The 24,437-nt window shown below is 42.6% G+C and overlaps 1 protein-coding gene across 1 annotated transcript in view; it reads left to right on the top strand.

Annotated features, from left to right (window-relative positions):
• LOC101732140 (carcinoembryonic antigen-related cell adhesion molecule 1) overlaps window positions 1-19,401 on the top strand; it is a 28,192-nt gene extending 8,791 nt beyond the window's left edge. Inside the window, exons 6-11 of the mRNA XM_031906536.1 lie at window positions 10,965-11,279; window positions 13,800-13,913; window positions 14,852-14,937; window positions 16,453-16,494; window positions 17,341-17,402; window positions 17,688-19,401. Coding sequence (XP_031762396.1) covers window positions 10,965-11,279; window positions 13,800-13,913; window positions 14,852-14,937; window positions 16,453-16,494; window positions 17,341-17,397 — 614 coding nt within the window. The 3' untranslated portion in view covers window positions 17,398-17,402; window positions 17,688-19,401. The remainder of the gene's footprint in view (window positions 1-10,964; window positions 11,280-13,799; window positions 13,914-14,851; window positions 14,938-16,452; window positions 16,495-17,340; window positions 17,403-17,687) is intronic.
• The last annotated feature ends 5,036 nt before the right edge of the window (window positions 19,402-24,437 follow it).

The raw sequence follows: 24,437 nt of genomic DNA, 5'->3' as shown, positions 1-24,437 counted from the left end.
AATAGTGCGTACATAGAGATGGCAATACGGAGAGCCGGGCGTTGCTATGCAGGTGCGGCCAGTAGAGACGCCGTTTTACGGCATTGCTATGCAGATAAGGCGGGTGGAGACGCCGTGGTATGACACGGGCGTACTCCCCCTCCTGGTCAAAGCTCATATGAGAGTAGCCCCAGGGTATAGCGCTATCATCGCGCTCAGTGCAGGGACAGCGGGGGATCCCGCCACTCGGTAGTAGCCGAGTAGTGGTAGCCAAGCCCAAGTCCTCTTAATGGGGTACTATGATGGGGGAATAGCCACCTTTTAGAAAGTATATGCCTGGCTGGATTGTTACCCCACGCGGGGCATGTTGCAGAAAGATGCACATCTCGTAAAACTGAATACCCCCCGCGGGGTGTACCTAGTGTCGGGTTGCTGTCCTGGCAAGGGCCTCATACGCATGAGGTGCTAGTAATAAAGAAACGGCTGTCCCCAGCACAGGACCAAGGTTCGGGAGATCAGAGGATTTTTGCAGTACACACACCGTGAACGAGATAGGGAAATGCATAAAGTAGTTTTGGGAACACAGACAGATAGGTATAGTGTTACAGATAAAGATTGAAGAGTATAGTGTCGGTTAGATTTTAACAATTATAGCGCAGTTCTAGGATACTCAGATATAGAAGAGAGGCAGATAAGGAGGAAAGAAATAAGCAAACTGACACATAGTTCAGTACTAGTGGAGAGAGCATACAGCTCTGATCTAGAGGCATAAAAAGTCTCAACATGTTCTATATACAATGTAGCTAAATTGAGTGATACACGGGCAGACAGAGTCACAACTGTTACAAGAAGAGACATAGTAAACCACTAAAGCAAAATTGGTTACAGTGAAGGCGAGGAGGAGTCCAGATACAGTCATAATCTAGCTGGAATCACCAGGGGATGTTCAAATAAAGCATCCCAGTGGTAGTGTTTCATTAAGTCCCTTCGGGGCTACACAATCCAATCTGTGGATCCACCTGGATTCCCTTTGTAGTAGGGCAAGGTCCCTGTTTCCCCCTCTCGATAGGGGGGGCTGGAAGTCGATGGCCATGCATCTGAAGGTGGGTAAAGAATGCCTCATACATAGGAAATGCCTTGCGACCGGTTGGTCTGCCTTGCCTTCTTTCAGTGCCCTGCTCACTGCAGAGCGATGATTTGCAATGCGGTCACGTAGAGTGGTGATGGTTTTACCCACGTAGTACATACCACATGGGCAGGTAATGATGTAGATAATATAGGTAGAAGTGCAAGTAAGTCTATAATTTATTCTAAGTCTTTTGCCCGTGAGGGGATGAGGGAAGTTAGGCCCAGTCAGTAGGCATCTGCATGTGGTGCAGTCAGGGCACTTGTAGCAGCCCAGTTTCTTCTGTTTGGAAAGCCAGTCCATCTGAGATTTCGGGGGTCCCTTGAAATCAGTTTTGACTAGTAGATCCCTCAAGCTACTGCTTCTTCTATATCCCAGCATCGGCTGGTTGGAAAGGTGCAGAGATAAAGTTTCATCTTGATTGATCATTGACCAATTTCTCCGGATGCTCTTGGATAGAAAAGATGATGTGGCATTATATGTGGTAGTAAAAATCAGGGGGGGGGTTTTGACACCTCCCGTTTTTCTTTGGAAATTAGTTCATCCTGAGTGTGTAGAAGCGCCCTTTGTAGCTGCGGTTGCAGCTGGGTGTCCGTGTAGCCTCTTTCCAGGAACCTATTGTACATCTCCTCAAGTTGGATTTTAGCTGTATTAGGTGAGCTATTATTTCTAATAACCCGCAAAAATTGGGAATAGGGAATACCCCTGATAGTGGCAGGGGGATGGTGGCTCGTGGCGTGTAATATGGAATTACGATCGGTAGATTTTCGGAAGAGTCTGGTCCCCAGCCCTGAATTCGTCTTGTGAATGTTTAGATCCAGGAAATCGACATTATCCTCATGATAATTCAAAGTGAGTTTAATGGGGTTGTCTAGAGAATTTAGTTCCAGGTGGAATTGTAGTAGGCTATCTAAGTCCCCATTCCAAACAAGGAAGAGATCATCAATATAGCGAAAGTAAGTGAGGATAGAGTTACCCAATAGGGGGAGGATATATGCCTCCTCAAAGTGGTGCATGTACAGGTTGGCATAGGATGGTGCCAGGGCACTACCCATCGCGGTGCCTGACACTTGGAGGTAAAAGGAGCTTTCAAAACGGAAGTAGTTTCTAGTCAAAGTCAGTTCCAGAAGTTGTAGCAGGAACTCAATCGGTGTGTTCATAGGGGGATTATTTAACAAAGCTTTACGGGTTGCCCATATCCCTTGGTCGTGGGGTATTACTGTATATAGGCTCTTTACATCCATGGTGACCAGGAAACTGTTCTCAGGGATGTCACTAAGGTCCTTAAGCCTCTGTATCACGTGTGTAGAGTCCCTAGTATATGACTGCATGGATTTAACTAGAGGTTGCAAGAAAGAATCGATGTAAGTAGCGACAGATTGGTATAGTGAGCCCACTGCCGAGATGATGGGTCGGCCTGGGGGTGCTGAGAGGGATTTGTGTATTTTTGGTAACGTGTAAATTATAGGTATGCGTGGGTATTCAGTGTTCATATATTGGGCAGTATCCTGGTCAACCCACCCTGCGTAGAGGGCTGAGGAGATAAGGGAGTCCAATTCTCTTTTGAACCTGCTGGTAGGGTCCCCAGGGAGGAGTTTATATGTGGCAGAGTCTCTAAGTTGTCCTAATAATTCGTCTCTGTAGTAACCATAATCCAAAAGTACAATAGACCCACCCTTATCCGCGGGCCAAATTACCAGATTAGCGTCCTCCTGTAGAGTTTTAATTGCTCGGCGTTCCACTATTGAGAGATTGGGATAAGATCGTGCCATTTTAGCTGTAGCTTTGGCCTCTAAGTTAAGAACTTTACCAAACGTACGCACCGCCGCTGGGGTGTTGGGAGGTTCAAAGTGGCTTTTGGCCCTAAAGGGGGGCTGTGTGTCCCTAGGTGTGTTTCTAAAGTGTTCTTTTAGCCTAAGCTTCCTCTGAAACTTGTATATGTCTACAAGGGTATCGAATGTATTGGGTATAGTACTAGGTACAAAGGAGAGACCCTTGCAGAGTAATGAGGTCTCACCCGGTGTGAGGAGATGTCTGCTCAGATTGAAAACTATGTTTTCTTCCCCCTTGGTGGTTTCCCCCTTACGCTTGTGGCCCCCTCTCCTGGTGGGTCTCCTCCTTCTTTCCTTGATCTTGTGGTTACCCCTAAAAAAGGCCTATTGCCAGGATTGTCAGTGTTCACAGTGTCTGAGTCGGTAGACTGGTCTGAGCTGTCAACAGTTGCTAAGGATCTGGGAAGTCTTTTACGTCTGATAGGTCTCCTTCCTTGATCACCTGGTCTTAGACCCAATAGCCACCCGTAGACCCTCTTGTGTTTATAGTCATCTGCCACTTTATGTAGTTTTTTCTGTTTAAAGTTAGTTAAGTCTTGTTTGTACTTATCTATATTCGTCTGTATTTTGTGTAACCAGTCTGATGTAGTGTCTGCCCTGAGGGATTCTAGGTGTTGTAGCTCTAGTGCATTAATGTCTGCCCGTATGGATATCAGTTCCTTCCCAACTTGTTCCACCACTAACAATAGTGTGAACACTGACAATATATACTGTCAGTTCTAGGATACTCAGATATAGAAGAGAGGCAGATAAGGAGGAAAGAAATAAGCAAACTGACACATAGTTCAGTACTAGTGGAGAGAGCATACAGCTCTGATCTAGAGGCATAAAAAGTCTCAACATGTTCTATATACAATGTAGCTAAATTGAGTGATACACGGGCAGACAGAGTCACAACTGTTACAAGAAGAGACATAGTAAACCACTAAAGCAAAATTGGTTACAGTGAAGGCGAGGAGGAGTCCAGATACAGTCATAATCTAGCTGGAATCACCAGGGGATGTTCAAATAAAGCATCCCAGTGGTAGTGTTTCATTAAGTCCCTTCGGGGCTACACAATCCAATCTGTGGATCCACCTGGATTCCCTTTGTAGTAGGGCAAGGTCCCTGTTTCCCCCTCTCGATAGGGGGGGCTGGAAGTCGATGGCCATGCATCTGAAGGTGGGTAAAGAATGCCTCATACATAGGAAATGCCTTGCGACCGGTTGGTCTGCCTTGCCTTCTTTCAGTGCCCTGCTCACTGCAGAGCGATGATTTGCAATGCGGTCACGTAGAGTGGTGATGGTTTTACCCACGTAGTACATACCACATGGGCAGGTAATGATGTAGATAATATAGGTAGAAGTGCAAGTAAGTCTATAATTTATTCTAAGTCTTTTGCCCGTGAGGGGATGAGGGAAGTTAGGCCCAGTCAGTAGGCATCTGCATGTGGTGCAGTCAGGGCACTTGTAGCAGCCCAGTTTCTTCTGTTTGGAAAGCCAGTCCATCTGAGATTTCGGGGGTCCCTTGAAATCAGTTTTGACTAGTAGATCCCTCAAGCTACTGCTTCTTCTATATCCCAGCATCGGCTGGTTGGAAAGGTGCAGAGATAAAGTTTCATCTTGATTGATCATTGACCAATTTCTCCGGATGCTCTTGGATAGAAAAGATGATGTGGCATTATATGTGGTAGTAAAAATCAGGGGGGGGGGGTTTTGACACCTCCCGTTTTTCTTTGGAAATTAGTTCATCCTGAGTGTGTAGAAGCGCCCTTTGTAGCTGCGGTTGCAGCTGGGTGTCCGTGTAGCCTCTTTCCAGGAACCTATTGTACATCTCCTCAAGTTGGATTTTAGCTGTATTAGGTGAGCTATTATTTCTAATAACCCGCAAAAATTGGGAATAGGGAATACCCCTGATAGTGGCAGGGGGATGGTGGCTCGTGGCGTGTAATATGGAATTACGATCGGTAGATTTTCGGAAGAGTCTGGTCCCCAGCCCTGAATTCGTCTTGTGAATGTTTAGATCCAGGAAATCGACATTATCCTCATGATAATTCAAAGTGAGTTTAATGGGGTTGTCTAGAGAATTTAGTTCCAGGTGGAATTGTAGTAGGCTATCTAAGTCCCCATTCCAAACAAGGAAGAGATCATCAATATAGCGAAAGTAAGTGAGGATAGAGTTACCCAATAGGGGGAGGATATATGCCTCCTCAAAGTGGTGCATGTACAGGTTGGCATAGGATGGTGCCAGGGCACTACCCATCGCGGTGCCTGACACTTGGAGGTAAAAGGAGCTTTCAAAACGGAAGTAGTTTCTAGTCAAAGTCAGTTCCAGAAGTTGTAGCAGGAACTCAATCGGTGTGTTCATAGGGGGATTATTTAACAAAGCTTTACGGGTTGCCCATATCCCTTGGTCGTGGGGTATTACTGTATATAGGCTCTTTACATCCATGGTGACCAGGAAACTGTTCTCAGGGATGTCACTAAGGTCCTTAAGCCTCTGTATCACGTGTGTAGAGTCCCTAGTATATGACTGCATGGATTTAACTAGAGGTTGCAAGAAAGAATCGATGTAAGTAGCGACAGATTGGTATAGTGAGCCCACTGCCGAGATGATGGGTCGGCCTGGGGGTGCTGAGAGGGATTTGTGTATTTTTGGTAACGTGTAAATTATAGGTATGCGTGGGTATTCAGTGTTCAGATATTGGGCAGTATCCTGGTCAACCCACCCTGCGTAGAGGGCTGAGGAGATAAGGGAGTCCAATTCTCTTTTGAACCTGCTGGTAGGGTCCCCAGGGAGGAGTTTATATGTGGCAGAGTCTCTAAGTTGTCCTAATAATTCGTCTCTGTAGTAACCATAATCCAAAAGTACAATAGACCCACCCTTATCCGCGGGCCAAATTACCAGATTAGCGTCCTCCTGTAGAGTTTTAATTGCTCGGCGTTCCACTATTGAGAGATTGGGATAAGATCGTGCCATTTTAGCTGTAGCTTTGGCCTCTAAGTTAAGAACTTTACCAAACGTACGCACCGCCGCTGGGGTGTTGGGAGGTTCAAAGTGGCTTTTGGCCCTAAAGGGGGGCTGTGTGTCCCTAGGTGTGTTTCTAAAGTGTTCTTTTAGCCTAAGCTTCCTCTGAAACTTGTATATGTCTACAAGGGTATCGAATGTATTGGGTATAGTACTAGGTACAAAGGAGAGACCCTTGCAGAGTAATGAGGTCTCACCCGGTGTGAGGAGATGTCTGCTCAGATTGAAAACTATGTTTTCTTCCCCCTTGGTGGTTTCCCCCTTACGCTTGTGGCCCCCTCTCCTGGTGGGTCTCCTCCTTCTTTCCTTGATCTTGTGGTTACCCCTAAAAAAGGCCTATTGCCAGGATTGTCAGTGTTCACAGTGTCTGAGTCGGTAGACTGGTCTGAGCTGTCAACAGTTGCTAAGGATCTGGGAAGTCTTTTACGTCTGATAGGTCTCCTTCCTTGATCACCTGGTCTTAGACCCAATAGCCACCCGTAGACCCTCTTGTGTTTATAGTCATCTGCCACTTTATGTAGTTTTTTCTGTTTAAAGTTAGTTAAGTCTTGTTTGTACTTATCTATATTCGTCTGTATTTTGTGTAACCAGTCTGATGTAGTGTCTGCCCTGAGGGATTCTAGGTGTTGTAGCTCTAGTGCATTAATGTCTGCCCGTATGGATATCAGTTCCTTCCCAACTTGTTCCACCACTAACAATAGTGTGAACACTGACAATCCTGGCAATAGGCCTTTTTTAGGGGTAACCACAAGATCAAGGAAAGAAGGAGGAGACCCACCAGGAGAGGGGGCCACAAGCGTAAGGGGGAAACCACCAAGGGGGAAGAAAACATAGTTTTCAATCTGAGCAGACATCTCCTCACACCGGGTGAGACCTCATTACTCTGCAAGGGTCTCTCCTTTGTACCTAGTACTATACCCAATACATTCGATACCCTTGTAGACATATACAAGTTTCAGAGGAAGCTTAGGCTAAAAGAACACTTTAGAAACACACCTAGGGACACACAGCCCCCCTTTAGGGCCAAAAGCCACTTTGAACCTCCCAACACCCCAGCGGCGGTGCGTACGTTTGGTAAAGTTCTTAACTTAGAGGCCAAAGCTACAGCTAAAATGGCACGATCTTATCCCAATCTCTCAATAGTGGAACGCCGAGCAATTAAAACTCTACAGGAGGACGCTAATCTGGTAATTTGGCCCGCGGATAAGGGTGGGTCTATTGTACTTTTGGATTATGGTTACTACAGAGACGAATTATTAGGACAACTTAGAGACTCTGCCACATATAAACTCCTCCCTGGGGACCCTACCAGCAGGTTCAAAAGAGAATTGGACTCCCTTATCTCCTCAGCCCTCTACGCAGGGTGGGTTGACCAGGATACTGCCCAATATATGAACACTGAATACCCACGCATACCTATAATTTACACGTTACCAAAAATACACAAATCCCTCTCAGCACCCCCAGGCCGACCCATCATCTCGGCAGTGGGCTCACTATACCAATCTGTCGCTACTTACATCGATTCTTTCTTGCAACCTCTAGTTAAATCCATGCAGTCATATACTAGGGACTCTACACACGTGATACAGAGGCTTAAGGACCTTAGTGACATCCCTGAGAACAGTTTCCTGGTCACCATGGATGTAAAGAGCCTATATACAGTAATACCCCACGACCAAGGGATATGGGCAACCCGTAAAGCTTTGTTAAATAATCCCCCTATGAACACACCGATTGAGTTCCTGCTACAACTTCTGGAACTGACTTTGACTAGAAACTACTTCCGTTTTGAAAGCTCCTTTTACCTCCAAGTGTCAGGCACCGCGATGGGTAGTGCCCTGGCACCATCCTATGCCAACCTGTACATGCACCACTTTGAGGAGGCATATATCCTCCCCCTATTGGGTAACTCTATCCTCACTTACTTTCGCTATATTGATGATCTCTTCCTTGTTTGGAATGGGGACTTAGATAGCCTACTACAATTCCACCTGGAACTAAATTCTCTAGACAACCCCATTAAACTCACTTTGAATTATCATGAGGATAATGTCGATTTCCTGGATCTAAACATTCACAAGACGAATTCAGGGCTGGGGACCAGACTCTTCCGAAAATCTACCGATCGTAATTCCATATTACACGCCACGAGCCACCATCCCCCTGCCACTATCAGGGGTATTCCCTATTCCCAATTTTTGCGGGTTATTAGAAATAATAGCTCACCTAATACAGCTAAAATCCAACTTGAGGAGATGTACAATAGGTTCCTGGAAAGAGGCTACACGGACACCCAGCTGCAACCGCAGCTACAAAGGGCGCTTCTACACACTCAGGATGAACTAATTTCCAAAGAAAAACGGGAGGTGTCAAAACCCCCCCCCCTGATTTTTACTACCACATATAATGCCACATCATCTTTTCTATCCAAGAGCATCCGGAGAAATTGGTCAATGATCAATCAAGATGAAACTTTATCTCTGCACCTTTCCAACCAGCCGATGCTGGGATATAGAAGAAGCAGTAGCTTGAGGGATCTACTAGTCAAAACTGATTTCAAGGGACCCCCGAAATCTCAGATGGACTGGCTTTCCAAACAGAAGAAACTGGGCTGCTACAAGTGCCCTGACTGCACCACATGCAGATGCCTACTGACTGGGCCTAACTTCCCTCATCCCCTCACGGGCAAAAGACTTAGAATAAATTATAGACTTACTTGCACTTCTACCTATATTATCTACATCATTACCTGCCCATGTGGTATGTACTACGTGGGTAAAACCATCACCACTCTACGTGACCGCATTGCAAATCATCGCTCTGCAGTGAGCAGGGCACTGAAAGAAGGCAAGGCAGACCAACCGGTCGCAAGGCATTTCCTATGTATGAGGCATTCTTTACCCACCTTCAGATGCATGGCCATCGACTTCCAGCCCCCCCTATCGAGAGGGGGAAACAGGGACCTTGCCCTACTACAAAGGGAATCCAGGTGGATCCACAGATTGGATTGTGTAGCCCCGAAGGGACTTAATGAAACACTACCACTGGGATGCTTTATTTGAACATCCCCTGGTGATTCCAGCTAGATTATGACTGTATCTGGACTCCTCCTCGCCTTCACTGTAACCAATTTTGCTTTAGTGGTTTACTATGTCTCTTCTTGTAACAGTTGTGACTCTGTCTGCCCGTGTATCACTCAATTTAGCTACATTGTATATAGAACATGTTGAGACTTTTTATGCCTCTAGATCAGAGCTGTATGCTCTCTCCACTAGTACTGAACTATGTGTCAGTTTGCTTATTTCTTTCCTCCTTATCTGCCTCTCTTCTATATCTGAGTATCCTAGAACTGCGCTATAATTGTTAAAATCTAACCGACACTATACTCTTCAATCTTTATCTGTAACACTATACCTATCTGTCTGTGTTCCCAAAACTACTTTATGCATTTCCCTATCTCGTTCACGGTGTGTGTACTGCAAAAATCCTCTGATCTCCCGAACCTTGGTCCTGTGCTGGGGACAGCCGTTTCTTTACTACTAGCACCTCATGCGTATGAGGCCCTTGCCAGGACAGCAACCCGACACTAGGTACACCCCGCGGGGGGTATTCAGTTTTACGAGATGTGCATCTTTCTGCAACATGCCCCGCGTGGGGTAACAATCCAGCCAGGCATATACTTTCTAAAAGGTGGCTATTCCCCCATCATAGTACCCCATTAAGAGGACTTGGGCTTGGCTACCACTACTCGGCTACTACCGAGTGGCGGGATCCCCCGCTGTCCCTGCACTGAGCGCGATGATAGCGCTATACCCTGGGGCTACTCTCATATGAGCTTTGACCAGGAGGGGGAGTACGCCCGTGTCATACCACGGCGTCTCCACCCGCCTTATCTGCATAGCAATGCCGTAAAACGGCGTCTCTACTGGCCGCACCTGCATAGCAACGCCCGGCTCTCCGTATTGCCATCTCTATGTACGCACTATTGTCTCCTGCTCTACAAGGAGCGGTTCGCTGTCCGGCATTCCCCGTCAAGATCGGCTGTAAGTATCCCTCTGACTACCTGCTGCAGCGCGGCTATTGAGACAGAGCGATTAAATAAACGCACACACTTCTACTTCTGTCACTTTGTTTGTTTACTTTAACCCCTTGATACGTTTTGGCTGTTTGTGTTGTTTACTCTCGGTTGCTTAGCAACGTTATCTTTTGGCGCCATTTTCTTCTTAAAAACGCTGATGTGTATGCTCTCACTCTGTATTCCCTGACGAAAGTCCCAAGTGCGGACTGAAACGTTGGTAATAAAGACTCACCGTTTGCATTATAATAGCCTTGATGGTTTGTTGTGACTTCATGTGAAAATCCTAAGAGTGCTGACATTTTTTCGATTTAAAGATTCCCTGGCTCTAGCACCAAGGTATAGTAACTTTTATTGGTGTGCTTCCCATTTTGGACTTATATATATATATATATATATATATATATATATATATACACAAATGTATAGACTGCAGCATGTAAGTAAAATTAAGTAATAATAAAGTAGCCTGCTTTTGGGCACTTGGTACCAGGTTCTCAGGTTACCCCAGTCCAACACTGTTTACCTAAAAGCTAAAGGACCAAAGTAGTAGGAGTTCTTGCAAGATTGCCAGTTTTATCAGTTTTTTATTTTACTTAATATAGTGCCACTGTGTTACAGGTATAGGATCTGTTATTCGGAAACCCCTTATGCAGAAACTCCTGAAATACGGGAAGGCCATCTGTCATAGACTCAAATTTAATCAAGTATTTCAAAATTTGAAAACATATTTCCTATTTCTCTGTAATAACAAAACAGTACCTTGTACTAAAATATAATTAATCCCTATTGGAGGCAAAACAATCCTACTGAGTTTTAAATCCTATTGGTAGACAAAGTACAGAAATTACAAAAAGACCTCTTATCCAGAAAACCCTGTCCTGAGCATTCTGAATAACAGGTCCCATACCATGTATACATTTAATTAATTTATTTTGTTTAGGAACTCCATTCGGGTCACCCAGTAACTCTATCTCTTCAGTGAAGAAAGGAGAAAATGTCACCATGTCTGTCAGCTTAGCCTGGAGCAGAACTGTTTCTCCCAGAATTCAGGCACTTCCTGCAACATTCTCCTGGTTCCATCTTAACCCTGAGCAATCGCTTTTAACCAATGGAGGAAAGAGCTCAGTCATTTCCAGTCATTATAAATCAGAGCTGGTGATATCTTCAGTGACTGCCAGTGAAAGTGGAATTTATGAATGTGAAGCTGAAAATGTTATGGGAAAATCAACTTTCCTCTTTGAACTCAGTGTGACAGGTATACTATAGAATATTGGTGCATATCTCCTGAAAGATATTTTCATTGCTGCATAAATGCCTGCATGTGGTTATTATAATTACAGATTTGTAGTTATACCTTGTGGATATAGAGTACCGTATTTTCCGGCGTATAAGACGACTTTTTAACCCCAAAAAATCGGTGCCAAAGTCGAGGGTCGTCTTATACGCTGGGTACGCTTGCACCCCCGCACCCGTGTGGATGTATGTTAGGCCCCCCCTGCATCCCACCGTTCGTACTGCACAAAATAAAAGCTAATGTCAACCTGGCATCCTTGGGCACCCCGCACATCCTCTTTCAACCGGCGCATACCCTTGTTGCGCCGCTCTCACCCCCCGCCCTGTGCGCACAGACGTCACGCCTTGCGACGCTGCGTCTTGCGCGTACGCGACGTCTGTGCGCACAGGGGGGGTGGTGAGAGCGGCGCAACAAGGGGATGCGCTGGGGCAGCGCTGGGGCAGCGCACGGGGGGGTTGGCGGGGTGACAGCGGCGCGACAGAGGGACTCTCTTGTGTTCCTAGAGTGTGCCAGAGGCAGAATTCCACCTGTGCACTGCAGCCTTCAGTCAGACGCAATGTAAATACTTTAGTATTTTAACAAAAAATAATAGCAAAAAGTTAAAAAGCAGCATGATTTTTTATAAATGCAAAATGGACTTGATAGAAGCTTCACTGGGGAGTAGTTAACCATTTTATGTATTTTCTTATATGTAATCAAATGTTTTTCTTGCTGAGTGTGCTGGCAGGCAAAGGCTTGAAGCAGCAACTACAGCAATGCAATATCTACATTTGCTGGCACTTACACATTCCAACTACTCTAGCTGTCAGTGCAACAGGAGGGTTGTTACATTGTTCCTGGGACTCATGATAGTCATGTGGCAACCAGATGTTTACTATTAGTAAATTCCCTGTAGCCTCTTCTGCTCTTTTCTTTGAAGGTTTCATTTTTTCCATGTAAATAATTAGATATTCGTTACCAAAAAGCTCTGATTTTGTCTCATCTGTCCACAGTGCATTTTCCCACAAGGATTTTGGCATGTTTCAGGTGTGTTTTGGCCAACTCTAGTTAGGTTTGCTTGGGGGGTTCCGGGCGCTCTATTGCTACTTTCCCTGGGCCAGGCAGGACTTTTGCCCTGGTCCTTCAGCATCAGGCTGGAATTGCCTGTGATTGATGTTGACAAAGATGCAAAAGCTATATAATGAGTAACGAGTGTTTGAAGAGGGGTAGTCTTATACAGCGAGTATATTCCAAACTCTATATTTTAACTGGAAACATTGGGGGATCGTCTTATACGCCCAGTCGTCTTATACACCGGAAAATACGGTATTTAAGCTTAGCAGCCCCATCAAAGAAAATGTGGTACAACCTTAAACATGTCACATGGGGTTATACAGCCATTTGTTTCTATCAGCAGTGAAAATCTTAAATATACAGATGTGTTGCAAACACAGAAGTTCAAAAATAATGAAGCACAGGGGTAAACAAGGCAGGGTACTTTTTATTAGTCATTAGCCAACATTGGTTTTCCACAAGACAATACATTTACTGCATTAGCACTGGGTGTCTTTGTGTTGCTTTAAGTCTAGTAGTTTAGCAGTTTTATTACAAACATTCTAGGGGTCATTTACAACCCCAGTGGACACAAGGGCAAGTGCAAGAGTCCGCCCATTACCTTGCGCATCTAAATAACATGCAACGTAGGGGTGGGTATCAGGTGGGAGGGGGGGACACCTACTCCCCACCTGCCCCTTTAGTTGCCTGCAGCTACTCACACTTTGCACACTGTGTGGGACATTGTGAATGATCCCTTCTGTGTGTGCCTTACTTTGTGACTGGAGTTATAATGCCACTAAAATTGGGAAAGGCCTTCCACAAACTGTTGCCACAAAGCAGAAAACACATACTTGGGTTGACACTGATAAGTGCAAATATCCATTTCCAGTAATAAGAAGGGGTGTCCATCTTCTTCTAAATTCTGACTTGTGCCACACACATAATGAAATCTAACAAGACAGATAATTTCACAAAATGAAATCTAACAAGACAGATAATTGCAGGTATAGAGAGAGAAGGCACCAATTAAAGCAGAACTAGAAGTGTGTGATGTGATTTCTGTCACAGAGAGGGGGAATAAAGTCCCACCAACAACACAGACTGATAGACAGAAATGGGGTTAGTTTTAAACAGCACCAGGGCAGTTACATTAACAACCAATTCTGACCGGGCTTTTATAAGTTATAAAATGAAAGGAAACAGTTGCCTGGTTGCCATGAATATGTACATTGGTGCAATTTAGCCCCTATGTTAAAAAGTCAACTCTTGTGTGTTTTCTATCAAACTACAAACATAAATTCAATAACATTGAAGTCCTTAAGATACAATCAAATGCTAGTGTGAATTCTCCATAACAGAAATATCTAATTTGCTTGTTTGCTCATTCCCTGTGCCGGAATGGTGCCTTTTAACACCTGATTCCAAGTTCTGCTCTCAACATTTTAGCTTCCAACCAACTCTCCCCTGGTGCAATAGCCGGCATTGTGATCGCTGCCCTGTTTGTTGTAGCGCTGATACCTCTCACCGTAATCTTCATTCTCCGCAAGAAGAACAAGAACAGTGAGTGCTTAGTGATGGCACCTTCCCCAACATTGTCTTCTGAGCCCATAACTAGAAACTTAAAGCTTTTCAAATGCATAGTTATAAATGTGTCTAAACATTGTTATTGTCTTATATTATTGAGCCAAGTTTAGATCTTACTGGATAGAACCACAGAATTGCCTTGTTAAATTAATATAATGGGGGGTTTATAGACTTTGCACACACACTAGAGCACACAGGCACAGAGTAAAGTATTTAAATGATGCAAATTGAGCAGCTAAAAGAGGTGACTAAAGGGTATAAATGAAGAACTGTGAAATATTATTACAGGTCATTTTCAACCACAAATGCAGTGTGCAAAGTGCAAGTTTGGATGCAAGTCACAATGTTTTTTTACCTACAATGCAATTGTAGAAGGAGTTGCATTTGACACAACTGCTAAATTAATAAAGGGCCCTAGATAGAGCCCTAAATGCTGCTGCGCAGAACACTGTAATGAGCACTTGTTGTTACTAAATGAGGCTTTAAATTAACTGAATTTGGTGCTGTTTAGTATTGTGGACTTGACATCATTGTGGCCAATGTCTCAAAATGCACAATAGCACTTGCATTTCAACATGAATCAGATGTAATTTCTCAGATTTATGTCGAGCTCATCAAGTGGTGTCAAAATGATGCCTGTGCCCAATTCTTTAGGCACAAGTCTGTAGGGTCTCTTGACCCCCAGTGTGAATTCCCCAGTGTGAATAGGAGCACATACGCTTGATTTGGAGGGGACACATTGTTGTCCAGTGCAACCATATGGAATAGCAATGAGTTCCATTAATTCCAACCAACATCAGTTTTCGCAAGCACTGCATCCATGTTAGCACAACCCCAGCTGTGTTAGGGGTCATAGACATACCCTAAGTACCTCTTTCATATATTCTAAATCACACTTTTTTTCTTCTTTACAGACACTTCAACTCCAACAAATCCTGTATATGAGAATACCGGTGCCCAAGCACCAAACACTTATGACCGTATCATTACAGGATCAACGGTACAATCTGCTCTATTTTGCTCATTTTAAAAAAAACTGGGGAAAGTCCATGTCTGTTTGTGCTCATTTTACATTTAATCAGGTTATATAATTTTAGTAGTTTTTCAAGGATCCTGCTGTCGTACTGTGTCAAATGTAATAGTGTTGGAAGTGATAACCAGATAGGGAGTTTAGGGACAACTACGACTGTACTTCAAATAGAACCTAATAATTAGGAATTCTGTTGAAAATCTGTTGGATTCTGTAGTGTCTCATAATCTTGCCATTGGCTGTAACTATATTGTGAACTTCAGGTAATCATAAATTCATGCTCAGGTGAAGTGATATTCAGTTCACTGTTCCACAAACAGATTTTCTGTAGGGTCTACATCTGAATATCACTGATACAGACAACTAGTTAATAGATATAACAATGGCAGCCAACAAATACCCGGCAGAAATACTGATGGGCATGTCACAGAGACCAACAAACAGCTGGGTAGTAGCAGAATCTTTCACTCAAGGCTATTAGAATAGGCATATCTATACTGGGAAATGTCTAACCGGGGAGCAGGGGGACATGAGGAGGCTACAAGGGCTTTTCATTGGAGGACTTCACTTTATATTGAATATACAGCAGTTGATCTAATTTTCGTGAAGCTTTGACTCACTAAATCTTCATTATTCTCCATCTATATTTCTAAATGTATTTGTACTTTCTTTTTAACAGCTTCCCAAATTAAATACGTGATTTTTGAAAGCACTATAAACCTTAACTAAAACCGAATCTAAAGCTGGTCAGACACAGGCAGATTTAAGCTGCTAATTTGGCCCCTTGAGAACAAGTCAGCAGTAGTGATGAGCTAATTTTTTCTGCAGGCATGGAAACAATAAGTTACCTGAAAGCAGTTCTAATGTGTAGCGCTGGCTCCTTCTGAAAGCTCAGACTCAGGCACAATGCACTGAGATGGCACCTACACACCAATATTACAGCTAAAAAATACATTTGTTGGTTCAAGAATAAAATTTGAAATGACAGAATCAATTATTTGCAATGTAAACAGTGTAATTCAGAAATAAAAGGAACACAATAAAAATCATGACAAGATCCCTTTAAGGCAGGGATCCCCAACCTTTCTTACTCGTGAGCCACAGTCAGATGTAAAAATACTTGGGGAGCAACACAAGCACCATAAAAGTTCATGGAGGAGCCAAATAAGGGCTGTGATTGGCTATTAGGCAGCCTCTATGCACACTATCAGCTTACAGGGGCTTTATTTTGTAGTAAATCTTGTTTTTATTCAACCAAAACTTGCCCCCAAGTCAGGAATTAAAAAATAACTCCCTGGTTTGGGGGCACTGAGAGCAACATCCAAGGGATTGGGGAGCAACATGTTGCCCCTGAGCCACTGGTTGGGGATCACTGCTTTAAGTTGTATGGCCAGCTTGTGTAGATTTGTTTCACAGAACATTATTTGTAATTGACTGATCCCAAAGATTTGTAAAATTAATTTTATTATATTGTTTCTCTGACAGGAGAACATGGCAAGAAATAAGCCCCAGGAATCCAGCTATCAGGTACATTGATATGTATTTTATGGCAATTAATATCATAATATATATGTTTCCTCAACCTTTATAAATGTGAAAGGCAACCTTTATAAGTGCACTAAAGAAGGAAGTTCCAAAAGGGGAAAATTCCAGAGATAGTTGGATAAGGAGAGGCACAGGGCGTACAGGGAACATAAACATTTATTATATTGTAGAGGCAAGTGTTGAAATTACAGAGAATTGTATTAATGAGTAAAAAGAGGTCATGTAAAGAACACATAAAGAGTGTAATAATATAAGCCCTTTCCTTTTAGATTGTAAGGTCTTGTGTGCGAGGCCCTTCCCTTGTGTTGTTTAACATTATATGGTTACAACTCTGTAGGGGTCATTTACTCACTCCAGAAGTACAAGTTGGGGGCAAGTGGGGGGCTTCCTACATGCCACGCCTTGCCTTCCTGCGTTAGGGGTATTAGAATGCAGGATGCAAAGTGCAAAAAAATGCTTGATTGTGGCCTTTTTTTACACTTTGCACACAGCTCCCTGCATTGTAAATGAGCCCTTGTGTATCTGCTTCAGTGAGATGTTATTGCATGTATGTGTAATGTCTTTGGTACTGTACGTATCCCCTTACTTACATAAAGAACTGTGGGAAGTATATATACTTTTATATAAATAACAATAATGCCTCAAGAGTTCCATGACCTGTATACAAGCCTTATGCTTAACGGACATGTAAAATTAATTTCACCGAACAAAACGTTTTCGGCTTTTCTTTTATTAATAAACATACTTATAAAACATGTGCTTGAAGCAAAGTACATGTGAATGTAGAGATATAAATATATTTATTTTTTATATTTCTCACCTGAACAGGAACTTCAATTCCCACATACTGATTTGTATAATAACTTCAGGAAAACTCCCAGATAATCCAGGTAATTATTTTCATTTGTGTTAATAGGAGCTTTCACATAATGTATTCTTGTTGTTTGCCCTGCAGATCTCATTAGGAGAGTTTTTGCTAAGCAGAATGATTGTCTATGTTCTGTGTTCTTTAATAAAAAGTGAAACAAGTTGATTTCGACAGATTAAAAATAGTGGCTCCTGAGCTTGAGCTCCGGCATTCTGTATGAAATAAATGTCTTAAAGGTTTACTTATCCTCTAAATGTATAAAATAGATCTTGTTCTCTTATATTGTCACATGTGTTTTGTTTTGTAGTTTATTCCCAGCGTTGGAGACATGAGATAAAGAGAGATAAATTCACCCCAGTTGCTACTAATGGAGCACACAAGCTGTGGGTCAGAATAGTGACTTCTGTTTCTTGTCTTCTCAGCAGAACAAAACAACAATCACAAAGAGACTTTCATTTCCTCAGACAGTACAGGAAGCAGTCTCATATGGAGACATCAGTGGAATCTTTACCTAATCTGCCCTATAGAAGTGAGTTGGGACAGGTCTGGAACTGAAGCTTTTCCAAATGGGACAGATTTGTTTAGTGCATGTTACTGTATGTAAAGCATGAGTGTCATGTAGAACACAATAAAACCTGTGTAACTGAAATTGGTACACAAACATCAACGAGGCTTCTGTATATCATACACAAAATGAGGTTTTTACTTTTTGCATCCAGATATTGACTTCAACCTAGAGACGTTTACCCTTTCTGACTTGCACAGGAAACTAATGAAATACTCATCCATGTTCCCATCATATCCAGTATATGTGATTACAACACACTGCTCTGTGGATTCCCCCCGTCTAAATGAATTCCACTCCAGTCCATTATGCAGAGCCATGAGGGAGATAACCATCCACTTCAGGCCTTTTTGAGAGGTTATTTCATGTTATCATTTAGTGTGAAGAGGATTCAGGCCCAAAATAAACCAAGACTTGATCATTGTCTCCCTCATGACATGGGGTTGGGCAACAGCTCTGCATCATGAACACCACAGCCAGACTCATGTACCTCTCTTTCTACTCCAAAACATGTCAGGAGTTTCTATTCCTTTAAAATAAACCCTACACTAAAACCCCACTCCCTAATCCAAGTTTAAATTCTCAGCCCTCAAAAACCTTGCCACCTTTCCTGATGTTTAAAGGTAAGCACCCACATGGCCAACCTGCATGGTAGCCATCCTGTAAGCTGAATAGACAGTTACCAAACACGTGTATGGCGACCTTTAGAGCTTTGGAAAGGTAGCTCCTTTTCCTTTGAGCCAACAGACAGATATTTTCCATTTAGGCTGACAATCCTACAACTTGCCATATGTGCAGTTGGTCAGGCATTAAGCTCTAAATTACACAAACTGCCAACCAAACTTGACCATGTTCGACCAGCTTAACTAATCTCTCGTGCACATATTAATTAGTGATTTACAATACAAACTTACCGCCAGTATCTGGATAAACAAGAACTGTACCACCATCTAGGTCACCCGTATGTTTTACTCCCCTTCCCATTTAGATTGTAAGCTCTGTGAGCACGGCCCTTGCACTTATCTGTTTTAGTAAAATCTTATACTTGATATTGATTTTTGTAATGTGCTGCTGGAGACAGTGATTCTATGTACATAATAATATAAAAGATCTTATAAACGTTGCACAGAACATAGAGTGAAGAAGGAAACTGTGAGTTATGTGCATATTGCTGTGATATGTAGTGTATCTTAAACAAATATTTGATGTATTGCTTACTTAGTTTAAGACGGACTTTTATTTGCCAGACATGCTTCTCATTCTGATCAGTATGAAGTTTGGCCAAACACCAACTCATAATAACTGTACATAAGGAAGGCCACTGGTGCCAGGTTTGCCAGAGGCAAAGATATTCACTGCCATAGGACTACTTAATTCCTAAGCTGGTACAGCAAAACCTTCCCATAGGGCTGTGCACATCAGAGTATAAGCCTAGTTTTTCAGCACCCAAAATGTGCTGAAAAAGTCACCCTCGGCTTATACTCGAGTCGGGTGCCATGGGTCCCTCCAGACTAGCACCCTCTCTCCTTTGTGTGCAAATTAGGCCACCTGCAACCAGACCCTCCAGTGCCCTGGCCTAGGCTCCCACTAGCAATACTTATTTCCCCTTACATCTCCTCCGGGACTGGGTCTGCTGCCAGTTTGCCAATGTGCAATGAGCGTGGGGTAGTACTCATATTGTTTTTGTTGACCCTCTTCTCCGCTTACAGAGCTAGTTTACTGTTTTTCTGTGAAATAAATATTGAAAAACATATACCCCACTGATGCCTCAATTAATGTAATTTTATTGGTATTTATTTTGATTATTAAAACTTAGCAGTAGCTGCTGCATTTCCCACCCTATAGGCTTATACTCGAGTCAATATGTTTTTCCAGTTTTCTTAGGTAAAATTAGGTACCTCGTCTTATATTCGGATCGGCTTATACTCGAGTATATACGGTAATTGTTTCACACTTTTTAGATTTGGAAATCTTTGACATTTTGCTATAGGTTATAATAGTTTACACCAAACACATTTAGGGGCACATTTACTAAGGAATTTTGAGATAAAGTTGGATTTTTTTCTTAATTCTAGATAATTTTGAGATTTATGAATGGGTTTTCGCCAGAACTTGATTTTTTCATGAAAAAAAAAATCTAGTATTTAAAAATATCTCCCATAATTCGTGATTTATTAATATTTAGTTACCTTTTTTTTTTTTAAATTTCAACGGGTTTTATCTGTCAAGTACCATCAAGTCCTATGGGGGCTTAGAATAGAAGAGGAATAGAATAGTCAGTGACAGCCTTTCCTTGACACATTTTCAAGGACAAGTTAATCCCCTCATTGTTTTCAGCTTCACCTAGTTTCAAATGGCAAAAAATTCATGAAATCTATAGAAGTCAATGGGCGTTCTCTTGTGCGGCTATCGCCTTTTTTTCTAGCAGATTTTATTTTTTTTACAAGCGCAATGTTTTTTTCTTATTCCAAAGTCAATGGGCATTTTTTTCTCGTTTTTTTTCTCAGGCCAAATGCATTAAAGTGAGTGCCCGTTTTTTCTCGCTCCTACTGATTTTTTTGCCACAGTTTCATTAAAAAAGTCACTGATGGCTAAATGTGGAATTTTGCTGCAAATCCATGTTGGAAAACATTCACTCAGCGCTATTTACAAACAAAAAAATCCCAAAAACCTGTAAAACCACAAATGAAATAAAGATTTTACAGTTTGATAAGGACCGCTCCCATCAATGTGTATTTGGCCTCGCCAGCTTATAGATGGCACCAACTTGTATTCAGGTTTTTTATATTTTTTACAATTAAGATATTGAAAACTTTGTGTATTAGAACAATTATCTAAATACATTTCTTTTAGCACTAAAAAGTTTGATTTGGGGAAATGAAAAAATTACAAATGTTAATAAATTACCCCCTTAGGCATTAAAACCCTGAGCGAAAGTGCACTTTTTTGAGAACATCCCCTTTAAACAAATAACCCAAGAAAGGAAAGCCCTGGAGCTACTGTATAAGCGCAGAGGCTGCGCTTATGACAAGGGATCCGAATGACCAGCAGCCAGATTACACTGGTTTACATTTAGAAATTGGCAGAACCAGGTGCAACTGTGATAAGGGGAGAAGGGAAGAGTTAAGGCAGGAGAAGGCTGGCCTGGGGGCGAAGAAAGAGAGGGATGTGATGGCAGAAAAAGAAGCACTCACTTCCTTATCTTCTGAGCAGGTAGAAACATCCCACCCCCTCCCCCTGTTTGTATGTTTTTCAAAATGTTAACGAGTTTCTCTTCTTTTTGTTTTCATATTATCTATTAATAACTGAATGTGGATGTTTTCCTGAATGCATTGTTATATTGGGCTTTCTGTATCTTTATAAACTTAAGAGTCAGCATTGTATTTAATTCATGTTAACTACGATTGCTTGATCCAGGGAATGTTTCCGATCGCCATGGGGGGCAGGAAGGAATTTTTTTCCCTCTTGAGGCATAATCGGCACTAGCTTCAGGTTGGGTTTTTTGCCTTCTTTTGAATCAAAACAGGGGATATATGATAATATAGTTTAAGTTTTATTTGTCACAGCAGCGGTAGGACCATGCCAGCGTACTGCACAGGAAATTTTAGCAGAGGTAGAAAGGAGGTTCTCTCCTGTGACTGCTCAGTGGATTGATAGATATAGATGCTACTACTGCTTGTGCTAGGTGACAGCCTGCTTGGATTTCCTATCATTGAGGCATTGCAGATCCAGGATCGGCAGCAGGGCTGCTGAACTTCTCTCATGGTTGGTGATGCAGCTCCTGCTGGTAGCAGAGTTTGGGGTCTAATACTCAGTGAAGTCTTCAGTGAGGAATGGCAGAGGATAGTATCGACCTCTTATGGAATTATGGCTTTGGAATATTGCCTTGGGTTAGGCTGGCAAGGTCCTATTTATTTGATAAAATGTGTATAAATGATTTGGCCATTTTCTCCACTTCTCCACTTCTGTCTCCTGGTGTTACATTAAGGTATGTAACAAGGGGGTTCAGTGGGGTGCCTAAAGGTGAAGGGTAAATTGAGGAGTCCCTTTGTCATGGATTAGAGTGCACTGACAATGTATATTCCAAATGACATTTGTAATGTCATTTAAAATGAAAATGTACACATTGAAGATAAAACTACAGGCTATTTGCCTTTTTCATTGAAGGCAAATGAAAAGCAGGTGATTGTCACCCACAAAACATGTACCAGTGAGGGGCAAGTGGTTTGCCAGTCATTTGTGGAGTAATAAGCAATAATAATCCAAAAATACCTGCATGTTCCCAGTAATTTACAGCTGCCAAACTGCAATAATAAATAACACATAATTACTTCTTGTTGGCCTCTCACTCAAAAGTCAAAATTGATAGCTGTCATGCTTAAAAAACAAGCCAACATGAATTAAAAATAAATCTGCCACTAGCATGGCCCTGTCATTTTGCCTTTCCAAAAGTATGTGCCAATTGGTGTCTTAATCTTGAAAATAATGGACTTTAGTTCATTATGTTTTCATGGTAGCTGGGTCATTGAGCAGGAAGCTAATCCAAACTCCCTTGTGCTTGCAGTATCACAAGATGCACCCCTTAATGATGATCTTTCTCTTTAAAAATAAATGTTGGTTTTGGAGAATCCCCCCTTGTTAAAAGAAAACAGGGGGAGAATCAACCTAAAATATCAGCACAGGTAAAACAATAGTTTATCTGCTTGAATACCCTTAGTACACACTGATTATTTAAATATTTAACACATCAGGAGTCATTAATGGTTAGAAAAGTGCAAAAATGGGCACAATCTGCCATTTTTTTGCACTTTGCTAATTGCCTTTATGTATAAGAATTGCTGTAAGTCTCTACGCTCCATTTTGGAGCTTTATTTATGAGGGGTGGGGGGAGGTGGGCATGTAGACCCCCTACCCATCTTCTAAAGGTGGCCACACACGTGGCGATTTTCGATCTTTCGTGCGACCATCGGTCGCACGAAAGATCGTACAATCGGCCACTGACCGTTCAGGGCTGAAACAGCAGAAAAGAAGGTAGAAACAATAAGATTTCTACCTCCTTCTCCCGATTCAGCCCTGAAGGCAGATTTTGATCAGGCGCCTTCTATGGCGCCCGGTCAAAATCTTTTAACCGGCCCGATTGGTAAGTCGACCGATATCAGCAGCCTCCTGCAATATCGCTTGACTCACCGACTTGCCATACACGCACCAAATATTGTACGAAACAAGGTTTCGTACGATATTATCGGTGCGTGTATGGCCAGCTTTACTCTCCTATTATTGCAATGTAGGCTAAAATAGGGCTAAGTACTGGCCTGTGTCTGCTGTTGCTGCGCTCTGAGCCTTGTGCCAAGTTCTTCTATGTGGTGTGAGGTGCAGAGAGAAGTCGGACCCCAGGCAGAACTGTTCTGTGCACGAGAACTAAGGGGAGCATTATTTGTCACATTCTGGGTAAATTACCACACTGCACACACTGTTTGTCAGACCTCAAAATGTAAAAGAGAGATTTTTGTATTTTCCCAAATCATTATGCTTTCCATTGAATGAAACCGCACATTTAAATATTATTATGGGAAAACCCAGAGGTGTGATAAGGTGAATCGTGTAAGTTACACAGAGCCCAAAGCAAAGACAGGGGCTCCAGTGAGGCGCATACAGCAGCCACACAACTGATAATGTAACAAGTTAAAGTCACTCCAGTTTATCTAAAAATGTAATCTCCAGATTATACTTTTCTATTGTGAACAACATATAAATTGACGTAAGGAAGGACTTAATTTGCCGACTGTGCTTTACTTCCTTAATACGACACATTAATCAGCAGGCAGGGGGCATATTAAAGGGCAAATCCCGAGTAGGTGACTCAGTCTGCAGCACAAGAACAGATGGAGCTCTCTCAGGGTCTATCCCTTTCTCTCCTCATCCTGTCAGCTTTAGGTGAGGCTTGCTATAATATTCTAAAATACAAAAAATTATTTTCAGAATGATCTGTAACCAAAACTGGTCAGGATTTAAGAGAGGGCCATCACTAATTAATAATTTATCCAAATAAAGCATGCAATTTTTATATACACTGACATGCTGAATGCCTGTACACGCAATTTTGGGGGGATTAGCATTGGTAGGTAGGCAGGCATGCAGAGGATCTGGAGCATAGAGACAGGGACACCAAGTCTTCAGGCAAAACTCAGGTTTATTAAGGGCCCATTCTTCCCAACAGAGACATAAAGACAGTTCAGTAAACAGTTCAGGGTTTTGAGATGTCCCTTCTTCAGGGTTCTCACCTTCCAGGGTTATTTCCACGCTCTGGAACACTCAGGCTTCACACTAAGCCTTGCCGAGCCCTCTCAGCACTCATCCATTCGGTCAGCACTCCCTCTGCTTCCTGGCAGTGGCAAGTGGCACCCCAGCTCCTCTGTGGGAGTTCCTCACACAGGCAGCCCTCCTGCTCTGTGCCCTGCTCTGAGAGTGACCTTCCCATAGTCACGGTTCAAT

Source organism: Xenopus tropicalis, chromosome 7, assembly GCF_000004195.4.
Source record: "Xenopus tropicalis strain Nigerian chromosome 7, UCB_Xtro_10.0, whole genome shotgun sequence".
In the NCBI taxonomy this organism is placed as follows: Eukaryota; Metazoa; Chordata; class Amphibia; order Anura; family Pipidae; genus Xenopus; species Xenopus tropicalis.
This window is presented reverse-complemented; position numbering and strand designations above follow the sequence as displayed.